Source organism: Geospiza fortis, unplaced genomic scaffold (genome assembly GCF_000277835.1).
Source record: "Geospiza fortis unplaced genomic scaffold, GeoFor_1.0 scaffold81, whole genome shotgun sequence".
NCBI lineage: Eukaryota > Metazoa > Chordata > Aves > Passeriformes > Thraupidae > Geospiza > Geospiza fortis.
Window position 1 is genome coordinate 6234589 of NW_005054318.1, and position 22976 is coordinate 6257564.

General features: G+C 36.6%; 1 protein-coding gene across 1 annotated transcript in view; it reads left to right on the plus strand.

Moving 5' to 3' along the window:
• Positions 1-334: 334 nt before the first annotated feature.
• NOL10 (nucleolar protein 10) overlaps positions 335-22976 on the plus strand; it is a 48534-nt gene continuing 25892 nt past the window's right edge. The window contains exons 1-12 of the mRNA XM_005420318.2: positions 335-422; positions 1147-1245; positions 2026-2103; positions 3937-3974; positions 6777-6913; positions 7655-7720; positions 9393-9453; positions 9966-10051; positions 10408-10486; positions 11686-11835; positions 14193-14259; positions 18937-18989. Coding sequence (XP_005420375.1) covers positions 335-422; positions 1147-1245; positions 2026-2103; positions 3937-3974; positions 6777-6913; positions 7655-7720; positions 9393-9453; positions 9966-10051; positions 10408-10486; positions 11686-11835; positions 14193-14259; positions 18937-18989 — 1002 coding nt within the window. The remainder of the gene's footprint in view (positions 423-1146; positions 1246-2025; positions 2104-3936; positions 3975-6776; positions 6914-7654; positions 7721-9392; positions 9454-9965; positions 10052-10407; positions 10487-11685; positions 11836-14192; positions 14260-18936; positions 18990-22976) is intronic.

A 22976-nucleotide genomic window follows, 5' to 3' on the forward strand; every position in this document is an offset into this window, starting at 1 on the left:
GGGGGCCGAGCCCCGGCCCGGCCTGGCTGACCTGCCCCGGTCCATGTGCTCTTGTGTTGGGATCGTTACCGGGAAACAGCTTTGAGTGTTTCTTATATTAGATAAGCAGTTTAAATGAGTGTAGATATGCAGTTTAAATGAGTGAACCTCTGGCTATAGCGGTGCTGGTCCACAAACCCGTAAGCAGCACGACCTTGTACGTTTTCTTGGTGTGGAATGGTTAAACTTATCAGTGGAAGGGAAATTGGAAGATAATCAAGAAAATAAAAGAATTAGCGGCCTAAATGTCTTATGTTTCAAATGGTTGGGTAAACTTTGATTCTCGGGTTCCTGTATGAATAATGAGCTCAAGACTGATGTATACCTTTGCTTGCAGTGGCTCTCTGACAGGAAGAAAAGAGCTTTACAGAAGAAAGATGTGGGTGAGTTTTCCCCTCGCACTCGGCTACTCCACATACATAACATGCAGGCCCAGAGGAGACTCCTCACTGACTGATATGCAGAAGTTATCCCTAAGTCATAATATAAAAACTACAGAATTAAACTACAGATAGTTATTTTGACTTCTGGTATAGCTTCACGTGAACACTGTATAACCAGTGGTGTTTTAAATTCTAGACATTAAATATTTGGGTTGTGGATTGTAACAGAAACATGATGGATGAATTCCATGCTGTCCCTTACATTAAAATCAGACCATAAACTTCTTTGTGATGCTATGCTAATCTTAGAGAGCAGGACTGTATCATTTTAGCCTAAGCTTCTTACACAAAATAAAAAAGGCTATTTGGATTCACAGGGAGTGTTATACAAGAAACTTAACCAAGAAAAAAATGCATAGAGGTAATGGGGTATGGAATACCTTATGTACAAGGCCTTAATTGTGAAAGAGTGCAATGAGTATTTGCTACTGTGTTGTATAATGATTCGTTACGCAGTTGTCTTGCAGTACTAATTTATTTTTCACGGGGTAGTCTGCTTCTCAGGGTTAGCAGACTGTGTTAAACTGCTAATCATGTGGTAGTTGCAATATCCGTAAAGGATATTCCCTGCACTCAATTAACTCAACATGCTTCTTTAGGAAACTGTTACAGTTTTTTAAACTGATAGAATTGTGCTGATTCTACAATTTTTTTTTCTTTACAGATATCCGTAGAAGAATTGAACTTATTCAAGACTTTGAAATGCCCACTATTAGCACAAAGATTAAGGTATCAAGAGATGGACAGTATATTATGGCAGTTGGTGAGTTAACAAGCAGTCTCTCTAACAGAGGCCAAAAGTGCTAGGTAATCTTGGGTGCAGAGTGACTGAGTGTTTCAGGTAGAATTGTTAAAGAGTTTGTTTTAAAGTGTGGAACTGGACTTTCTGCTGGAAGCATACTCTTAACATGTGATAGAACAGCTGTCTTGAGAGTGGTGCTGTGGAACACTTCTCTTTAGAATACATACATTCTTAGAATCATAGAATGGTTTGGGTTGGAAGGCACTTATGAAGATCATCTAATCCAACTCCCCTGCTGCCGGAGTTTATAATACAAATAAAAAATTAATAAAACAAATCAGTCTATAATGCAGTTATATGCTAAGTTCTGAATTACTTTTAGTGTATGTATGTTAAATAACTCCTGAACATCATTGTTTGAGTATTGTTTTATAGGAGGAGGATAATCTGCATTTTGTGACTGTCAAAATGGGATGCAAACATGAATACTTTAGTAGATGTTAATAACATAAAGAGCCTTGCTCTTTTAGATTTACTGGAAGGTTTTACTAGATTCTGTACCATGTATCTGGTAGCTTGAAGAACCTGCATACTAGTAGGGTGCTTACAGAAACCAGGCTGTAAGGTTGTGTTACTAAGAGGTATGTTCTTCCAGTCACAGAGGCTTTGGGAAGGTCAGAAGACTTATAGTAGAAACACAGTAAAGCCTATATATCTAAGACATTATACTTGAAAAAAATGCTTTTGTGTTATCTTTTTGTTTAACTTTTTATTTAATCAAACATCTAATTACTCTTTCAGGCACCTACAAGCCCAGGGTCCGCTGTTTTGATACCTATCAGTTATCCCAGAAATTTGAAAGATGTTTAGATTCTGAAGGTTAGTATAAGCCATGGCTGTTAGTACATAATAGTGCATGTTAGTACATGTCTGTCATACATAATTCAGGTTGGACTCCAGCAGAAATTCTGCTCCCTGTGCTGAGGAGACAGAATGAACTTCAGGGGAACACAGGAATCTAGAGTAAAACCATCTACTCTTCATCCCTGAATTTTCCCCTTTATTCTGATTTCAAAGTTCTTTCCTTGCCTGGAAAAGAAGGTGTCAGGGATGTAAAATCTACCTTGAGCCAGAAAGTCTGGGGCTCAGAGGGTGAATGTGGCTGAAGTCTGTGTTCTGTTTGGTGAGTGTGACAAAGGTTCAATGGCTGGGTGGTGGCAAGATCTCCCTTCTTACCTGTTCTGTGAAGCAGTAAGGTAGGAGAATGCACTGTGGGTTGCTCTGTATTCTCTCTGGAGCCCAGCTCAGTAGGTGAGTTACACAGTAAAGAGAATTTCCGGGGGGAGGGGAGTGTTGGTTTGTTTGTTTGCTGGTTTGGTTTTCTGTATGTTTTCTGGAAACAAATACTTAGGGTAGATGGTAGCATGGCCAAGGCCCTAATTGCACCTTATTTGCTACTAATTTGGTGGGAGAACAACTGTGGTGAGGAAAATAAGGAGCCATCTAGACAATGGGAAAGGGACAATCAGCTGGCAGTTACAGCAGGGCAGGAGCTGCTACAGCTCTGAGCTTTTAGGGTGCTTAAATTTCAGGAATTAGAAGGTTATTTTGTTTGTTTAGTTGGTTTTTGGTTTTTTGTTTTTTGGGGTTTTTTTGCGGGGCGGGGGGAGGGCGGTGGGAGGGTTGTTATTTCAGGTTTTTCTGTTTGAAGACTGATGACTGAAAGCTGGGATATAGGGGTGACCAAAACAATGAGAACATGAGCACATTCATTACAGAAGAATTGAACTGGTCAAACTTTGATGTGTGTGAAAGTGATGCGAGAAATAAAGATTGTAATAAGAGCACGGGGGTGTTTTTGTGCTCTCTGCCTCAGGACTACAAGAAGTCATGTAGGGTGAAGGTACACTGTTAGGCAGGGTTTCAGAGAGGCTGGGGAGAGGAAGGTATGGCAAGAGTGAAACCCTCTTTAAAAGAGTAGAAGTCACTGTAATTATAAATGCTTGCTGCTAATTAAAGTAAATTTTTTTGAACTGGCTTCTTGGTAGACTGCAGAAGTATGTTTAATTTGAAGTCTAGCATAGAGTCACTTCAGGTAACTTTAAATGAGTTATCTCATTTAAATAGAACTAATTTAGCTGAAGCAGCTACTCCCTAATGTTCCCAACTCAGCTCAATTAAAACTAGGCAAAGTTCAATATGGTAGTGTTCAATGTGTGTAGTAGCTTTCACACTAGTGATTTTTTTTTGAGCCTTCTTTTGTGAAAGTGCTTACCCCTTGGAAGGACTGCGTGTGCAAGTTTATGCATATATGTCCAAACTCGTAATTTTTTATCATCTTTGATGGATTACCAAAGCTCCCTGGACCACATATTTACTGAAAACCATTTGATTAGACATGTCCCACACCGATAAACTACATGGTTGAGCATTGTGTTGAGGAACATGTTAAGTATACAAGAGCAATAAAAAGATTACAGGATGCTTCATGTGTTTCTAAAGTTTTAGAAAACTACTTATTGTTTTGCAAATCAAGTTACATAATTAGAGATCTTGCTAAAGATTAATGCCTGCATTATGCAGTGACACCTGTGGGGAGTACTTACATGACTAAAGATTAGAATGAGTTTAAATGTTTTCAGGATTATGCCAATGTTTGCAAATAACTTTGCTTGCTTAGTTGACTCAAAATTCTCTTGCTCTCTCCTCTAGTGGTTACGTTTGAGATTTTATCAGATGATTACTCAAAGGTATGTTTCATAGTTTTCAGTGTATAAATAAAAAAATTGTTTAGTATGTATATTAAAATGCGTTTTCATATATAGTAAAGGCAGTCAATCAACACAGCTTTTGGAAGAAAAATGTTTTTTTTAAAAACAGCAAGCAGGGTAAACATTTTTGCGCCCTTAAAATTTTGTTTGTTTTCTTTGTGTCTTTGTGCTATACTTTACAACTTTTAAAGTCTTTTGTCTGTTGAAGAGAAAAACCTCAAATAGTGATCTATCCTACAAGGAAAATAATGTGAAAAATGGAATTAACTATTCTTTCTGAGCTAACACTTAGTCACAATCCCTTGTGCCAAGTGATGCACACATACAATGTTTTTGAAAGGTGAGGTAGCTATGAGTAAGTTAACCACCTGATTTGTCAGTGTTGTTATAGACATGACGATGAGCATATGAAGCAAAAATTGTGGAGAGAAGTAATATCTTTTTTCTTTAGTTTTATTTTTAAATGAAGTGCTGTACCTGAAGGAATCACCCAAGTGTTTATTTAACGCTTTTTTTCTGTGAAAAGACCTTACCATTTCAGGTATAGGTTTGTTTTAATAAATACTGCTCTTTGATCAGAGACATGATCATCTAGCCTTGTAGCTTTTTTGCATTTTTCCTGTGAGATTTCCAAGGAAGTGCATGAATTCAAGTAGCAGAAGGTAATGGCTGATACTTCACAGTAGCTTCCCACTTGTCTGTCTGGTGGGAAATGTTTCTGGCTCTACATACCAAATAGTCATTTGGGAGACTGAGGAACATGCTGTCTTCCCAAATGTTTCTGACTGGTTATGAACTGAAAGGTGTGTGTGTTTTCAGCTGAAATGGGTGCTATATTTCAGACTAAAGCCCTACTTTTTCCGCTTCATGAAATCTTTATGTTTTCAATTTTATTTTACTAAAACTTAAGAAATCATCAGAAAGAAAAATAAACTTCAAGTGGCTGTCGTAGTGTTGTGGACATGTTAGAAAGAGGGAACGATATTCGAGAAATTACACGTGAAATTTTTAGAATCATAGAAGTATCAATTGGAATGGGTCTTTAAAATGTCATTTTAATGCTTGAACAGTTCTGTCAAAATCTACAGGCATGGTGGTTCCAAAGATTTATTGAATAAATTGTTGCAATTCTGCTCTACATTGTCATAAAGAATTTTTAGTTCCTGCCCAGGAAAATCTTGAGTTTTTACTGTTGCTATTGGAAAGAGGGATATTTTTTTGTCCTGGATTCTGTCCCTTGTCAGTCTTGGTAGCCCTCTTGGTTTTCTCAGCATCCTTTCATAGCCAGGAAAAATAGTGTCTCTCCAAATCTGTTCCTGCCATCCCTGTAAGGCTGTTGGAGAGAAAAACCTTTGAGGCTTATTTGCATTTTCACAGTGAGAGCACCTTTTTTCTTTCATACAGATTAGTACCCATAAAGCCAGTTACATTTCTGTGCCTTTCTGAGTTTTAGGCTTAAAAGTCTTAGACTTGGAATAAGTTTTAGACTTGGGAGAGAGTGTAGTATATTTTTTCCCACAGCCTCCTGCCAGGAGACCTGTATTTCCACATAATATTTTTGACACACATCAGTGTCAGTGCTTTAGGTTGTAGTTTTCTGGTGGTGACCACAATTAATTTAGTAAGAAGAAAGACAAACATGATTTACAGTGACCTCTATCCACTACTAATGAAAGAGAACGTGAATATATTCAAGTCCAATATTGTAGAAATTTGTGTTTAAATAGAAAATTATTAGCGGTAAGACAATTATACAGATTTATAAAGACGACAGATTTAAAGTAACTTTAAATAAAACTTACTTTAAAGTTAAGTTTAATGTTTAAGTTAACCTCACTTCCCTGAGTTTCTCATCCTTATTTGCATTGCAACAATGTAATACAGCAGTAGAAAATTTTAGATATTTGCTATGTACTGTTTTTAGAAGATGCATGTACTACACAGGCTAAACTAAAGTATCCCTTCTCTAATCCAAGCTAAATAGGCATGAGGCTCAGAGACCAAAGGTTTGACTGTGATTATCATGCATGGCATGAGTTTGGGCCAGGCCAGCTGTTCCTCCATTGCTCGGTGCCATAGTTTGAGGTGCAGCATGAGTGCAGCAGGTGATGGGGGTGATCCTGTCTCTGGGGGGGGAAGAATCCCTTCCTGTGGGTATGTGCCATGTTAACCTGCCATAAGGAGCGTAACAGCAGGACCTGGCCTCTTTTATTTACTGGGGTAGATTGAGCTCTCTAGTTATGCCTCCCTGTAGGTTTCTCCGGGACAGAGATGTTTGTCTAAGTTTCAGAAAGAAACAATGTTCTTATTCAGTTGGCAAAGAACAAAAATGTAGAAGGATCACTGGTGTCATTTACTGGAATGCTGCTGTGCATCAGGATGTGTAGCTCATGTGCCTAGTCCATGTGAATGTACTGGTGTCTGCACAGCTTTGTACCTGGAAGAAATCACTAACTGCAGTGTCTTGAAGGAAGTAGAAACATTAATTTTGGTGCAGCAGAGTGTGAGATAACTGTGCTGCTTCTGACTGCAGAGTCACTTTCAGGGTGTCTCATTTACTCTTGTGAATATTCATATAATGTTTATTAACAAAACCCTGCTGTGGCTAGTGAGAATGATGAAGCGCTAGTTGATTCTATCATTTTAGTGGAAATTGTTTGAATAAGTTGTGATAAGCTTTCATGAGTTTGAAAAAAAATCACTGAAGTTTGTGCTGAAAGACAAGTTGGGGAGATACTTGTCTGTTTCTGTATATTTCAGTGCTTTCTGTTTTATTTTCAGATTGTCTTCTTGCAGTGTGGCAGATTTGTGGAGTTTCATTCACAACATGGCCATTACTACAAGACAAGAATACCAAAATTTGGTAGAGATTTCTCTTACCACTACCCATCATGTGACCTGTATTTCGTAGGAGCAAGGTATTAAGTGGAATATTTTGTTTCAGTTTTGTTAGCAGTGTTTTCCAGTAATAAAATGAACATTAAAATATTAGAGAAGCTAAAAAGTGGAAAAAGTGGCAATTCCTTCCAAATTAATAAGGGAAATGGTGAGGGGTAGAAAATGTGGGAAGATTAAAATTAATTCAGTTTCCCATGCTATTTTTAAGCTTTTTTTTTTTTTATTCTTAAACCATGTATATCATGTATTTGCAAATTTGTATTAAAACCTGCAGGTCAGTGTATTGTTTTAAAAAGTGTTTAGCATTTAAGTAAGGAAAATTAAATAACTTTTCCTATCCCGGTTGGTCTTTTATTGCTGCGAAGTGTGAGTTAAATCACATAATTGGGTTTCTGAAAAGACACGGTAAAAATAAAATTAGATCCTTAGGGTTTCAAACAAAGTAAGTAGAAATTCAAGATGTAACTTAAATCACAGGAAATTAAAAGGTCCTGAGAAATGAGTTAATGTATCTTTTGCCTGGAAAAATAGTAATTGGTAGGATATTGAAGTATAATAAATAAATGGTGAACATGCACATTTTTCTCTGTATTTTGAACACTGAAGTATATATTTGTGTTGTTGCAAATTGTGAATTCTGAAAATTGTATATTTGGCAAAATTAGACTGTGAATAAAAATCTTTACAATGCCTCTAAATTTACAGCCATGTTTTTCAGTATTTGTTAGACACAAGAGTAATTTTGGGTTTTTCTTTTGTAGTTCTGAAGTGTACAGGCTAAATCTGGAACAAGGAAGATTTCTCAACTCCCTGCAAACCGAAGCTTCGTAAGTTCTGTGTAATGCATGACCTCTTTCTTCTTTCCACCAGGTGGAAGCAGACTTCTAGCATGCTCACCACCAGTACTGAAAGCTGCCCAAATGCTTTGCACAGTTGAAAATGAATATATGCTGAGTTTGAGTCTCATTTCATTTTATGTTCTCTAATTTTTTTGTTCTAGTTTTTATGTTTAATTGAATTTTCTTTTGTGGATGTTTTAAAATTGCTTAATATGGACTAAATAGGTATTATATAACTTGATCTTGAGAACATTTCATTGAAACTTTGCCATTATTACTCAATTTAGCCATCATATAGAGATCTACCCACAGGGTATGTACTTTCCCAGACATGTCTTTGTCCTTCTGCTCTTGAAGTAGCCCAAAGAGAATTTTTATATCTCCAGCATGTGTCTGATTCTTTTGAAAACCCTACCAGAGTAGGAACTGAGCTTTTTTCATGTGGGGAGAGGCAGATGAGAAGAACAGACTTCACTAGATAGAGTGGCTTGTTGGTGGGCAACAGCTGGTGGGCAGAATAGCTTAATGGATGAAGAAGTATTTGGGAAGGCACAATAAAAAACTGAGCAACAGGAGGGAAAAAAAGGGGAAATCCTGGAATGGGAGAGGTAAGGGTGTAAAGTAAAATCTGGATTAGAGAGATGAGACTTGAGTTGTGGGAAGATTTTGAGGTGAGGGAATTGGATGAGTTACAGAATCAGAGATAGAGAGCTTTGAATGGAAGAAGTTGAAAAGTGCTGGGATAAGTAGTGTAGAAAGAACGAAATATTTGTACTTTGGAAGAATTGTTGTCGCAATACAGGGCTCTTGGGTGCCCTGCTGAGAAACAGAATACTTGGGTGAGAGACAGGAGACCATTGGTCAGACAGAACATGTTGGAGATGTAAGCTGTAGAACATAAGTATTCATAAGGATCTTTTGACATAATTAGAATCAGAGATTCATTTAGGTTGGAAAAGACCTCTAAGATCATCAAGCCCAACCATTAACTCAACACTGCCAAGTCCACCACTAGACTATATCCCCAAATGCCTCATCTGCATGTCTTTTCATTATCTCCAGGGATGGTGATTGAACCACTTACCCTGGGCAGCCTGTTCCAGTGCTTGGCAGCCCCTTTCAGGGAAGAAATTTTTCCTGGTATCCAATCTGAGCCTGGCGCACCTTGAGGCGATTTCTTCGAGTCCTGTTGAGTTGTTTAAGAATATAGTGGAGCAGAGTGGTGTGGCAGGGCTTGGTGGTAGGTGGTGGATATAGGCAGAGGAACGCAGAGAGACTCAGAGCCCAGGCTCCTGTTCAGGGCACAGTCTCATGAATTCAGGTGAATTTTCTCAGGGGAGTCTTGGAAATTCCAAAGATGGAAATTTCTCAGCCTCTATGATTAACACATTCCCGTGCTTAATTGTCCTTACAGCATAAAAATATTATCCTTACATCCAGTTGGAACCTTACCTGTTTGAAGTAATCAGCACTGTCTCTGCCTCCAAATTTTTAGTAAGTTCCCCTTAAGTATGGGAAGCCGTTGCCATTTGTCCCTCCCTCCGTCCAATTTTTGCTTTTCCAGGCTGAACAATAGTGTACATGATTGCAGAAATCTTATTAGTTGTTAATGTGTTAAATTGTTCAGAGGTCATTAAACTTGCTCCTTTTTCTGTTGTAGAGAGAGTAATGCCTGTGACATAAATCCTGTCCACTTCTTGTTTGCTATGGGGACGGCTGAGGTAAATGTTTGCATTCCTTTTATGAAAAGGGCAGTAGTGTTTGTTTCATTTTGATATTAATTTGCAGGAGGAAAAGAAGAAATCGTGAACCTAATTAATTTAATTGGTCTCATTTGCTATGGTAGATATAGATAATGTTAAAGATGACTTTTCAGAGCACAGTGCAGATAAAATATTGGAGTTACTTGGTTGCTGAGCACTTGAGATTTTGCAGACGGGAGCAAAAATAATGTTCTCTCATTTTGCAGTGTAGCCATCTGTAGAAACTAGCTGGCATGTGTACCCTATTAATCTTAAGAAAATTAGTGTTAGTGATTTTCATTTAGATTGCATTGAAAAAAACTACAAATGAAATGTGTGCACCCTGTATGTCATTATTAGAACAACTCATGTCAGCCTAGGAAATTTTGTTAATTATTCCTTAGATTAGATAATTCATAATTTTATTTAAATGTTTTCAGACTACCAGTATCTGCTGCATAAGCTTGAACCATATTTTCTAAACTGTTTAGGGAAAAGTGGAATGCTGGGATCCTAGAACTAGAAATCGAGTTGGGCTGTTGGACTGTGCATTAAGCAGTGTGACAGCAGACACAGAGTGAGTAAAGGCTACCTTTTCACTGGATTTTTCTGAAGTTTTGGTTGTTTTAGAAATAAATCCCGCTTTGCTTTAAAATGACCTGCCTATTCTCTTGTCATTGCTAGTGTGAATAAAGGATTTTCTTAGTCACAAAGCAGTTATCTTAGACACTGATCTAAGTAGTAGTGGCTATTTTTGTATACAAATACACATTGTGAATGTAAACAGTGCAGCTTTTTGAAGTAGTATTTCTGAGTGATACCTGTGAATTATTTTAGTTAGCTAAGAATTAGCTTAGCTATTTTTTAACATTAAAAAAATTATTTACAGGCTTTATTGAAAGTATGCCTAACTGTAAGCATTGTGCTTTGCAGGATAGAAGGTTTGCCATCCATTTCAGCACTGAAATTTGATGGGGCTTTGAATATGGCTGTTGGAACATCTACTGGGCAGGTAGATTTGACTTCATGTACCACAGTTCTTAGGAGATCCTGCTCTTGAAATTCCCAATCCATGTCTATCAATACATTGAGTGCAATATATATCTATTACTGCAAGTATTTAGGAGGCCATAAATTACAGGTATAGAGTAGTAATAGTCAAACTGCAATGTAATTTTATCAAATGCTTGTACTCTTCAGAATTTTGTAGGTACCACTTTAAATCATCATAACCTACATACTCTACAACTGCAAATTTGCAGTTGACTTATGACTTGAGTCAAGTGTGTGGGGAAGTTGCTGCTTTTTGGGGCTATGAGTACCATCTCAGTGCAACATATGTGATCTCCTTCGTCTTAAAGTCTAGAAAACCAGAAATTGTTGTCTTTCAACTGTTATTTTTACTGTCTTATCTTGATATGAAGACTAATTTAAATTCATTTGTTGTTGCCATCATATTTTTAAAGGGAAGTGTGGGGATTGTTTCCTGCCATCATCAGTATTTTCATGCGTTTAGAAAACTGTAGCTTCTTCAAGAACAGATATGTGTGTGAGAATTGTATTTGCTATGTTAGTGTACAAGTCAGACAAATTTTATTGCAGATGGTGTTTCTGATTAAATAAACTGATAATATTATTTTTCCCAAAGATTATTGTTATTCACACTTTACATATGAAAGATTTAACTTTCTCAAGTTCCATAGGAAATTTTGGAGATAAAATACAAATTTCTGGAAGACAGGGTCCATACTCTCTACTTTCCTTGACATAAAAAATTACATTCTGTGGTGTTTCACAGAGGGAAAGTTATATTCACTGAATCTGGAAGGGAGTCTCAAAATTTAAATCATGTAACAACCACACAGGAATCTGAAAGTGAAATATTATTAATTATGAAACACTAAGAGTATTGAAAACAAAAAAAGTTTTGTTTTATTTTCAATAGAAATTAAAAAGTATTTAGAAAGATGATTAGGTCTTAAATTCATTAATTTTTCTAGATGGAAGCATGCTGATGTTAAAATACCAGGTTAGAATAAACTGGGCTCACTTCATAAGTTGTTTTCAGAATTCAAAATTATTTATTTTATGTAAATCCTGCTTATGTAAGTAAAATTTCAAGTTTAGCTAAAGTTTAGTGAAGATCTGATGGGCATGACTTCCTCATGGTCTTACAATATTATAAATTTAATTTATTTCTTATTCTTCAAGGTCCTATTATATGATCTTCGGTCTAGTAATCCATTAATAGTCAAAGATCACCACTATGGCCTGCCTATTAAATCCATTCAGTTTCAGCATCAGTTGGATTTAATTATCTCTGCGGATTCTCGAATCATAAAAATGTGGAACAAAGATACAGTAAGTAGTTTTATGTTACTGCATTCAGATTTTTAAATTTTTACTTTACTTGGGTTGGGAGTTTTGGGGGATTTTATTTTGGCTTGTTGTTTTTGAGTGTTTTTTGTGCAGCTTAATTAATTAAGCTGAAATTCAGTGTAAGAAGTTGAGGTTTTAATGTCTCTTAATTTACATAGCATTTTGTCCTGTCTGAGTAAATCAGCATCTGGGAAGTTATTCAATAGCCTGTCAGGTATAAAGATGTAGTCTCAGGGGGTTTTTAGGTGTTTGTACATGTCTGGCCAAGAGGCTTCTTTCAGGAGAAGGATTTAAACATAAAAAGTACTATCATAGCCATTGCCTTGGTTTGTATATTTCTCACTATGTTCTTGAATACATCCAGTTAGGTTTTTTCACCAGAGAAAACATGTTCATTCTAATTCCCTGCTCAAAGTAGGGTTAATTTCAAAGGTAGATCAGTTAATTAAAGACCTAGTAAAATCAGGTACTGCTTATTTTCACAGGATCCTATTTGGATACTGAAGCAGATACTATGCAGGGAGCCAAATAACAGTGTGTTTTAATAACCCTGTATTAGGGGATTATGTTGCAATGAGCAATGTCTTTATCCTTGCCCTTTGCACCTCTAAGTGAAATTGTAATCTCTAATTTTCACTCTTTCACTCTCTTTCACTCTTTTCATTATATCATCCTGTCCTCTTTCTTATCTTTCTGTCAATGAACCTTACTATGGCTCTATGGGGCAGCATATTTTGTTACCCCAGAGATTCATAGTAACACTATTGTAACTTGTTTTGGTTTGAGGGGATGTCTGTAGTCATTGTGTTCCTTCTAAAAAACATGCTCCATCTATGCTTTTCTAACTTTATAGTGAAACATAAAGAGAGTTGTAGTAGAGGCTTTTTTCCCTAATTATATCAGGCAGTCACTTCAGTATTGTTGTGCTGCCTCATGAACTTTCAACAGCCTCTTTTATTTTTTCTGTGATCACAAGTAGTTTTTTGTAAGCTCCTCTGCAGTTAATTGTTACTGTTTGAAAGAACAAATAAATTATTGGTTATTATTTAAAACATCTGCAGTGGCCTCTCTAGGTACGTATATTTCCCTCTTTGAGAATGAAGCTCTGTAAGGTTTGTCAGGTGGCCTCTGGTGGGAAAAGGGAGGGCTTCTCACCGCTGGAAGGCAAAGATAGCTTTGGACTCTTTCCTAGAGTATGTTCCAGCTGGCTCCATCTGTCCCAGATGCTGGTTCCTGACTACCTCTGGCCCAGAACCAAGTGCAGAGGCAGACTGCGGGTGGAGAGCATATGGCTTTGATACCAGAATAGCCCCATGCTGAGACGTGCCTTGGGGTGGGGAGCACCAGGCTTTTGTCTGCTGAGGCCAGGGTGGAGGAGGACTCCTCTTAATCATCAGGGAGAGACCAGAGGTGGGTGGGGTAACAGCATGTAACTGGGAGGGAAAGGAAGGGCCCAGAAAGGTAGGTGGGATTGCTGCAGGGAAGGAAAAAAAAAAAAAAGACGAACAGGATCATAATTTACCTTGTTCCTGTCCCTCATTTAGAATTGTGTAGGCATGTAGTCTCATGCTTCAGATTATGTGGTCCAGTTGTTAGAGACTCTTCCTTTACTGGCTGTTTTGTGTGTTGGCTTATAAGAGCACCTGTATTTTGTCTGGGTTTTTCAGACTGTGTTCCAATTATTATTTTCAGAACATTGTTTCCTGCTTTTACCTCTTTCTTAAGTAACCTTTATAACTTCAATTCTGCTCTAAGCTAGATACCACTCTATGCTCTTAATGCTTTTATTTTATATCAAGACCTCTTTAATACTGAGTTTCTAAATAAAGTGCTGAGCTATATTTCATTTCATGTAGACATTAGTACAAGTGGAAGAACCAAGCTCCAGATTCAAATTCTACTCCTAATCCATTTTCTCAGCTAATCATACTTAGCAAAGTAAAGTTACTTAAAACTGCTACATTCATAATTAAATAAAGTGAGGGTTACACTGACAGTGTGCCCAGAACTTTTGCATAAAATAAAGTAAATCTGACATATATTTTCAATACAGAAGTGTAAGCTGAGAAATTAGAGGTGCCACTGTACATTGCTGTGTCTTCAATTACCAGTAGGCTGCCCTTCCTTGTAAGAGATTGAATCAGAGATAAAAGACAATACTGTCTTCCTTGTGTTACGTTCAGATATTAATAACATCTTATTGTTCTACAAAATCTGTTCCATCTTTATTCCATCATGTTTCTTAGCTTCTCTAGTAGCTATTATTAATGTTTAGATTTACTGAATTTAATTATATTGTTTGGAATTCTTTATGATTTATTTTCTTCCTACAATTTCAGGGAAAGATATTTACTTCAATGGAGCCAGAACATGATATAAATGATGTCTGCCTTTATCCAAATTCAGGTATGTTAAGTATATTAATGTCTTGCTAAATTCAAAAGGAAAAGCTTGTTAACCCAAGGTGTGGTCTTTGTTTAGGTGATACAATTTAGGTCTACTTTCCTCCTTATGGGAGAACTTAGAATAAGGGTTATTTGTCAGTTAGTGTCCTTGTTTCCTCTGCATCTGTATCATATAGGAGCCTCTTTGCAGTTAGAAGCTGCTGTGCTGTCAATTGAGTGATTGGCCTCTTTTACTCCTTCAAATATCTGAAGTGACTCATTTTATAAGAATAGACGTTTTGGCCTATTGTCTTGACTAAATCCCAGATGAGTTAGAGCTTGCTTCCTAGAGGTAGGAAAAACCTCTTTACAGCAAATTTACACTTTTTTGTCAAGTGTTTCAAGAATTTGATCTTTCCTTGATTTAAATACAGTGCTTAAATTGTGCCATCCCTTAGGTTTGTTACTTTGGTTTTAAGTGTAGATTCCTAAGTGCATAAATTTGCATGGTTTTTGTGATTTTTTTCAGATTTGTTGAATCTCATACTGTTATGTTCAGAGATCAAAACTGAGGATCGCTTTTAGCCAAGATTTCCAGAACTTAATTTATGAGTAAAATATTTTATAAAGTGATGGTTGTATGTGCATATATGCTTTGGTTGTACTTCAGATTGCAACTGGACTTAATTTTCTTGCATAATATGAGTTGCTTTTAGTATGGTGTGATACCTACTTCCTTTTTAGAAAGCAGTACTAAAAAGGATGAAATAAGTTAGGGCCGCTAGGATGGCACAGAGCAAAAGTCTGGAAACAGACAATGCCTGAGTTGCAAGCTGCTATTCTCTTAGAGAGAGGTAGCAGTAAAGACAAAGCAACTTGGACTTTGATTCATACTAGCAGCTCAAATTTAAGATTGTAGATAAGTGAGTGTGAGATTTCTGGCAAGTTAAAACTTATCTGTCGTTTCTGCCAACTTCAGTTAAGAATGGGTTGAAGGTTTTTCTTTTCCTTTTTTCTTTTTTTTTTTTTTTTCTTTTTGGGATAAGATGAGCACTTAAATACACTTCCTTGATAAGATGGTGGGCATTTTTGACCTTATGAGCAGAATACATGCCATGTGCCCTGGTTGAATGTAGGAGTTCATGTGGGTGTATTTGAGAATTACTGCATGGTGACAGGGTGGACTGTGCACCCTGGAGATGGATAAACCCTCATCCATGGTGGCTGCAGAGAGAGATTGTTGGAGTGGCTGATTTTCAGCCTTTCACCAAGGTTTCACCTGTGAGCTTATTGGTTGCATCTAAAAGAGAGCTCAGCAGCAAATTAACATCCCCACAGCATCAATAAAGAGCTCACCACAGGGAGTGGAACAGAAGAAAATTATTTGTCAATGTAGAATCATAGTGTAATTTAGGTTGGTAGGTACCCCTGGGAGTTGTATATTTCCTACTCAAAACAGGGCCTGCTTGAAGTTAGATCCAGCTTTGAAGTCTGATCAGATTGCTCAGGTCAAGTTGAGTTTGAATATGTCAAGGATGGGCATTACTCAGCTGTGGATGCTCTGCAGCCTTTGTGGTATGTGAACATGACTTGTGTGCTTTTGCAGAAATGATTTTCATGAGACTCTGCAAGACAAATCTTGTAGCACAAAGAATTGAATGCGCACATCTCCCTGATGTTGCTATTGGACATTGCTTTTCACGAGTCTGTGACTGAGATCTAGATTGTGCAGTCCAGTTGTATGTCCCACATCTGCTTATTTTAGTGCTACTTTTGCTCTTGTCTGTGGGGGACAGGTGGATGGTTTTGGTAAGAACTTGTTGTGGGAAGAAAACTGGGTTGTATTTTTTACATGGAGACAGTGGGTAAAAAGTAGAGCATGTTGCTGTTGAAACTGAGAGAATGAGGGTAAGAGGTGGTGCATCACATAGTCATCATAAATACATAAAATTCATTTGAGATGCCTTAGAACCACCTCATGTTTGTTCAGAGTTTAAGAAATAATCATGACTGAAGATCTGAAAATAAGGAAATGCTTTCAGTAAAATGGGTTTGCAGTTGTGGAAAGGTGGAAATATAACATGATTCAGTATCAGTATGGTTTGGCTCAGTGCTCTTACTGGTGCCCCAGCATTGTCATAGCCCCTCTAGAGGCATGGCACAGGAAAGCCAGGAGATCTTTGCCTAGCTTGTGTTTTAACACTTCATGTGTCACTGCTGCTCAGAAAGGCAAAAACTCCATTTTCACTTTTATTGGAGAGATAAGGATTTGATGGATGGACTATTCAGGGGATGAGGAATTGGTTGGATAGTCTCATCCAGAAGGTGTAGTGGTCAACAGTTCAATGTCCAAGTGGAAATCAGTGACAGGTGGTTTCCCTTAGGGCTCTGTATTGGGACAAGCTTTATTTAGTATCTTCATCAGTGACACAGACAGTGGGATTGAGCTGTCTCAGCAAATGGCAGATGACCCCAGGCTGAAGGATGTGATGCCATCCAGGCATACTTGGACAAGCTTGAGAATTGAGCCCATGGGAATCTCATCCAAACCAAACTGTTCTATGGTTCTATAATTCTATCAGTTACTGTAAACTCAAGATCAGTATACTGTGAACTGGGTTTTTTTTGTGGTATTTTGTCATAGCTAAGCATTTTTACTTAAACTATTTTACCAACCAGCTTCAGTATTAGTACCTTTCCTGGGAAGCAAACCCTTGTATATCTTTGACCAAACTACATGATGACAAATTTCAGTGGATCTCTTAATAGTTGAGTATCTTCCTCTGGTCACAAATGAACAGAATGGGGCAAGGGGAAAAAGATTTACTTACTGAGTCCTTTTAGCCTTTAGTCAATTTAAGTTGTAGAGTATAAATGAAGCTTGACAGTATCTCCAGTGATAGAAATCTGTGTCCAATTAGCGTAAGAAAAATTAAAAGATAAAAATCTGCATTTTCTAAAACTGCTGCTCCTACATACTCTCACTTCATACTCCCATTTTTATTCTTTTACATTCATGATACTGTATTGCAGACCATTTTCCAGAGACGGTCTTAGTACTGAAAACAGCCTCTCCTTTATTTCCTTTCTACAGTAATCAAACTAGGCTGTTATGTAGTTTGTTAGGGTGTGGTTTCTCTTCCCATAAAAAATTATTAAAACTAACAAGCTAAAGCAATAAAAAAGCATGGAATAGACTTCTCTTTTAAGAGTTGTTCACCTTCATTCTTCTATTTCCCTTGTAGTATGCACTCATATACTGTTCAGAAGTCTGGTTTTGTCCTCCTTTAATTATTGGTGGAAGACTCTCAAAGAGGAGGTTTTACTTCACTGTCGTCTTTGAAGCATCTGCAGAATTAATTTCTGTCTTTATTCCTAACAATTCCTATTCAGTCAATGGAAAGATGCTTTGTCTTATAAAATAGTAGTGAGTGTGCTGTTAGGGGAGCATGTATCTTGTACTCTATACTGGAGTACTCTGTGTATTATTCAAGCATATGCTGTAAATTCTTGCTTTTTCCTTAAATTGCCTGCAAACCTTTCCAGGCATAGTTTTTTAGTCTATTTGCTGACTAAGCTTTCACAAATATCTTGCTTTGCTGGGAAAGCAAGCCCCCTTTTTTCTGGCATTATAAGTCCAGCTGCATTGTGTATTTATAATAAAAGGATTAGGTAGGAAGGATTACTCCACCCATGGTAATTGCATTCCTCTACTTGGGTGTAAATTAAATTTCTGCCCTCTGGGTGTGTAGTAATTGACCCAATTATTCATAGTCTCAGTGGCATATGTTACAATTCTTTCAGATCAGAATTTTATCTAATTTGATGGCACTTTTCTTCTTCATAATCAATCTTTTGTATTACCTGTTGATCGGCTATTTTGGAAAGACTGAATTGAGATAAACATAAAAATATATGGCAAATGTTCTTATTACTCTTTTATGTAGAAGGAGATTGAGAGTGTTCTTCATTTTGAATTTACAAGAATTCTGGTGGCAGTAGGAGATTTTCCACAGATTTTAGTATTCCTACAGTATTTTTTTTTTACATTGAGAGTGTGTAAACCCCTTATTTGTGGTGTTTCTTGGGTATATTCATAGATACTTCAAATTCTACATTTGCCCTGCTTAGTTATAGGACTAGTATTACTCCTTTTGAAGCCACAGTATCCTATATCTCGTTTTGGGTTGCGAAGCTGCTGTTGTATTTATTTCCCCAGATGAAATATGAATGAAGGTGTAAACCATGTTATGATTTATGGCTCTTTTGAGGTGTGTGTGAAAAAAAACCAAACAAATAACCACATGTACTAATACCAATGTATTAATAATGCAATTTTATGTCCAATGTAGTTTTTAACTGCAATTCTAACTGGACTTGTTCTAAACAGTATTAAGGGATGAACTGTTCACATTTGTTACGAAAGTTGGCAGCCTGCACTTGTCAGGGCTTAGTGTTGCTTAAAGTGGTGCTGAACAATTAAGATAGAAGACAAAAGGGAATGAATATATAGAAAATTAAGCTTTGTTAATTAGGCTGATACTACACCTTTCTTTCTGTGGTATTTGATGCAACAGTTTATTACAGATCTTGATTAATGTCCATTGCAAGCCAAGAATATGTACTTTATGAGCTTTTTTTTAAAAATAGTATTATCCTCTTCTGATCAATATTTTTAAATGTGGAAATCTCTTTTTAGGAATGCTAATGACTGCCAATGAAGCCCCTAAAATGAATATCTATTATATACCAGTAAGTAATACAAGTTGTTGCTGATATTGCTCCTAAAGACATAATTGTTTGGTGCCATTCAGGTATTTCAGTTGAAATTCATATCTACATTGTCTGAGTTGTCACAATAAAGTAAATTTAGGTTATAACCATAATTTATTAATGTAACACGTTGAATTGCTTAAAAAACAGCCTGTAATTTGCTTTTTGCTACCAGTTTCAAAACTGGTTAGTGGCTGCAGAAAATTCAGGTGGAGCTTTTTTTGATAGCTGATGAAAAATAGGAGCTAAGTTTTTCAAGATAATAATTTTGCTTTGTTGTGAAATATTTTATTAGCGTCTTTAATATGTGGTGTACAGTGACATAGTCATAGCAGTAAATATTCTTTGTTCTGACAAAGTGATACTGTGTGACTTCAGGTACAGCTCTTGACTGTAGCTTCTGCTCAATGCCCTTCAAATGCAGCTTTTCACAGGATAAGCTTTCCACTTGAAAGGCTTAACTGTAGGTTTAACTGCATGTTTTATCTCTGCAGATTGGTTTTAGGGAGACTTAGCAGCAAGCCTTCTGGTGTCAGGGAATCGTACAGAAAATTACACCTGAATTTCACTCTTGGTTTAGCTTCTACAGTGTGTTCTCTAGAGGTTTTCTTGTTCTGATAGAAGATAAATAGTAGGATACCTATGTAAATTTCACATGCAGAATAGCTGACCAAATTCTAAAAATACATAACTTCTTTTTTCACATTTTGGACAAACTATAAAATTTATTAATATTGAAATATATATTTTACTATTTTTTAAGTGAGCCAAAAAGTCTTCATTTAGTTAATAGATTTTAAATTAATTTAAATTTAATCTTTTTCAGTTCATTTCTGGTCATCCCCCACTGCCATATCTACTGTGTATGATCTTGATTATGTTCAGGATAGAGATTCATGAGTTTGCATTTCTCTTTGTGGAATAGAATATATATACATGTTGTATTTTTGTGTCTAAACACAATAGTATATCCCTCTAAACAATTCTGTAGTCTGATACATTTACTTACATTATTAGGTTTTTGCATTTAAAGAGATGTGGCATTTTATACATGAGTTATGTCAGGTTGTTCTTTGGATGTGAATTGCCTGTTTCTGTAATTCAGCTCTACCCAACTCACATTTTGTTAACTGCACTGTTCCATGCTTTGAGTGACAAAGGGAGACAACAAATATTTTTTATCGATGACAAAATATTAGCTGTATTTAGAAGATGAACACTTTCTTTCCATTTACCTTGTGCTTTGTAAAGTTGAGAGAGTAGCTCCCCAAGCATTTTTTTCCTCTATCGTCTCTTTTAATTAATGGATTAGGGAACACAAACTCACATATTTTTGAAATCTGATGAGTCAATTTAAATAATCCAGATTCAGAAAGCATTCCATCTGTCACCAAAGGTAAGGTTCAGCTTCTCTCTGAAAATTGTGCACTGAGATTATGTTTTATGCAGGTGTGCATATTACATGAACCTGACAGCTATAGCACGTGAACAGTTCACATCCAACTTAGCCAAAAAGTTATTTCATTGTCTTGATTGTCACCAGTGATGAATGTTTGTTAGAACTTGTTCAAGCTAGCATTATTTTAAGTATTCTTGCACAGATTTTAAATCAAAATGAAAAATACTTTTTGCTCTCTCAAAAATCTCTCATAGAATCCTGTGTGAGTACTGAGTTCGTGTTTCTGAAGTCAGACAAGTAATTTTTAGTTAAGAATTATAAGCACTCCGTATTAGATCTTAGATCATACCTAGAGACAATATTGCAAACTTAAATACTGACTAATACTATCTAGTATTTTTGCAACGTGTAGGCTATTCCAGTGAAGATTAACATAAATCTTTCCCTAAACCATCTTCCTGTGTGACCATCCCCTTATTTTTGTTACCTGAGTCTGCCCAAACTTGTTTGGATAGTCCCTTTTTATGGATTTTACACTCACAGTGACATAAGTATACGGACGGACCCAAATGATGAATAAAAAGCATAAATGCAAATATGACTTCTATATTTAAAATATTGTTGTATACATGAAGATTTAAAATTTATTTTAAAGGCTACTGCCCAGCTTAAATTGGCTTTTCAAATAAGCTAAACTTCTCCAGTTTGTGTCAGTGGCTTTGAGTTTGAAGGTTGTTGAACATACCTGAAATACTATTGTTACTTTTTTCAGTTGACAATCTGTAGTTCATTCCAAAACATGTAATACTTACTTCAGACAATAGAAAAGTTAAATAGCAGTGAGAAGAAGTTACTTTGAAATAGAGACAGAAATCTCACACTCTGGTCTGATTTTTTTACCCTGTGCCTTTTTACAAGCAAGACAGAAGGGGCTGGCGCAGCCAGTGTTGCATAATTGAAGGGTGTTTTACTACATTTCCTAAAAATCAAGTATGTACCTCACTAAATCCGTTTTTGTTGGCTGTTTTGTTTATTTTTTAATCTACCTTTTAAATGATGAAAATATGAAATGGAGGACTTGTGTCAGCCTTCAACTGCTCCAGGGCTTTTTTTATTAAGGAAAACTTAATGTTATTAGCACATTCATGTTACAGTTTTATTCCTTGATCTTCCAGACTAGTTATTTGAGCTCAGAGTAGCACACCTGTCCTTTGGTTTCTCTGTCAGTAGATGATTAATACATGTGTTTTTTCCATCCTTGGAAGACTTACTAATTTCTTTGCACAGACAAAGTTAAGTTTAGTTACGTGGGTCTTTGGAGCAAAACTTTAAAGAACTGTATTACTTGATCTCTTTTCATGGTGTCATTTTCCTATCTTTTCCTAAGAATTAGGATTCACAATTTTTAATGAGTAACTTAATTTTCTCTTTGTTTCTTTAAGGTAGACTTGAATAGTACTAAAAATGTGTCTTTTGAGATGTTGACAGGAACTGAGTTACAAGTCTTGTTGAATTCTGCAACAGAATAGATGCCTGGGGAAAATGCTACTAAGTGCAAAGGACACTTATGTAAATAAAATCCATTCAATTGCCCGTGCCTGTCATTGGCCTATAGTTCTAATAATTATTGTCTTGTTTTAAATGCTCATTGGAACAGATATAAGGAATTGCCATGGCTGTGATCAAGAAGGATACTTCAAATCCCAAATGTACGGTGTTGTGTTCTATGTAAGGAGAAAAGAATTCACAGCAGTGGGACATGCAGAGCAGTATGTGCATACAAGGGTGCAAACAGACCCAGCATGCACTGTCCATGATTGGAGTTGGCCAGACAGTGCAGGACTGTGCCCAGCCCAGCATGCCCAGCCTCTCAGCAGGTTTTATTGGTGTGGGCACAGTGCTGTGCTAACCCAGCTCATGACTGGTGAACTGGAGCTGGCTCATGTCCGGCCAGCTTGGAATGTGCTCTGGCTGAGCTCATGTCTGACTGAATTATCTATGTACATGTGCCCATTCTCTCCATTGTTAATGCCAAAGCTAAATTTCCATTTCAAACCCAAAAAATTGCTCTTGAACTTCAGGATTATAAGTGTTTTGACAGTGAGTATCATAATATTGCTTGTAAAAGAAATGGCGCACATCAGCTTTTCCTGCAGAAGTTTCGTCAGGGTGGGTATGACAGTTGAGACTAGGAATGTGACAGTTGAGACGAGGAATGTCTGAGAACATTGCATTTCTTATAAAGAAGTAAAACAATCACTGCAGTTTTTTCTTTTGTGTGCAAAGCTGTAAGTAGAGGAAGTACAAGGTGATTTTTTTTATTTTCTAGAAAGGACAGGCAGGTTTGATTTTCAATGGCAAGATACCTCATATAGGTACAGAGTGACCAAAAAGCAAATTAATCTAACCCTTGAAATGAAATGTTTGTGTTACATAGGTAACATTAGTGGCTTAGCTTAGAGACTTTGTTTTTGTTTTATTTTGCTGGGATTTAATGAGGGCAAGTGCCTCTGAATTCCTGACTGGAATTGGGCTGTTTGCCATTAGTTTAATAGCTAACTTGCAGT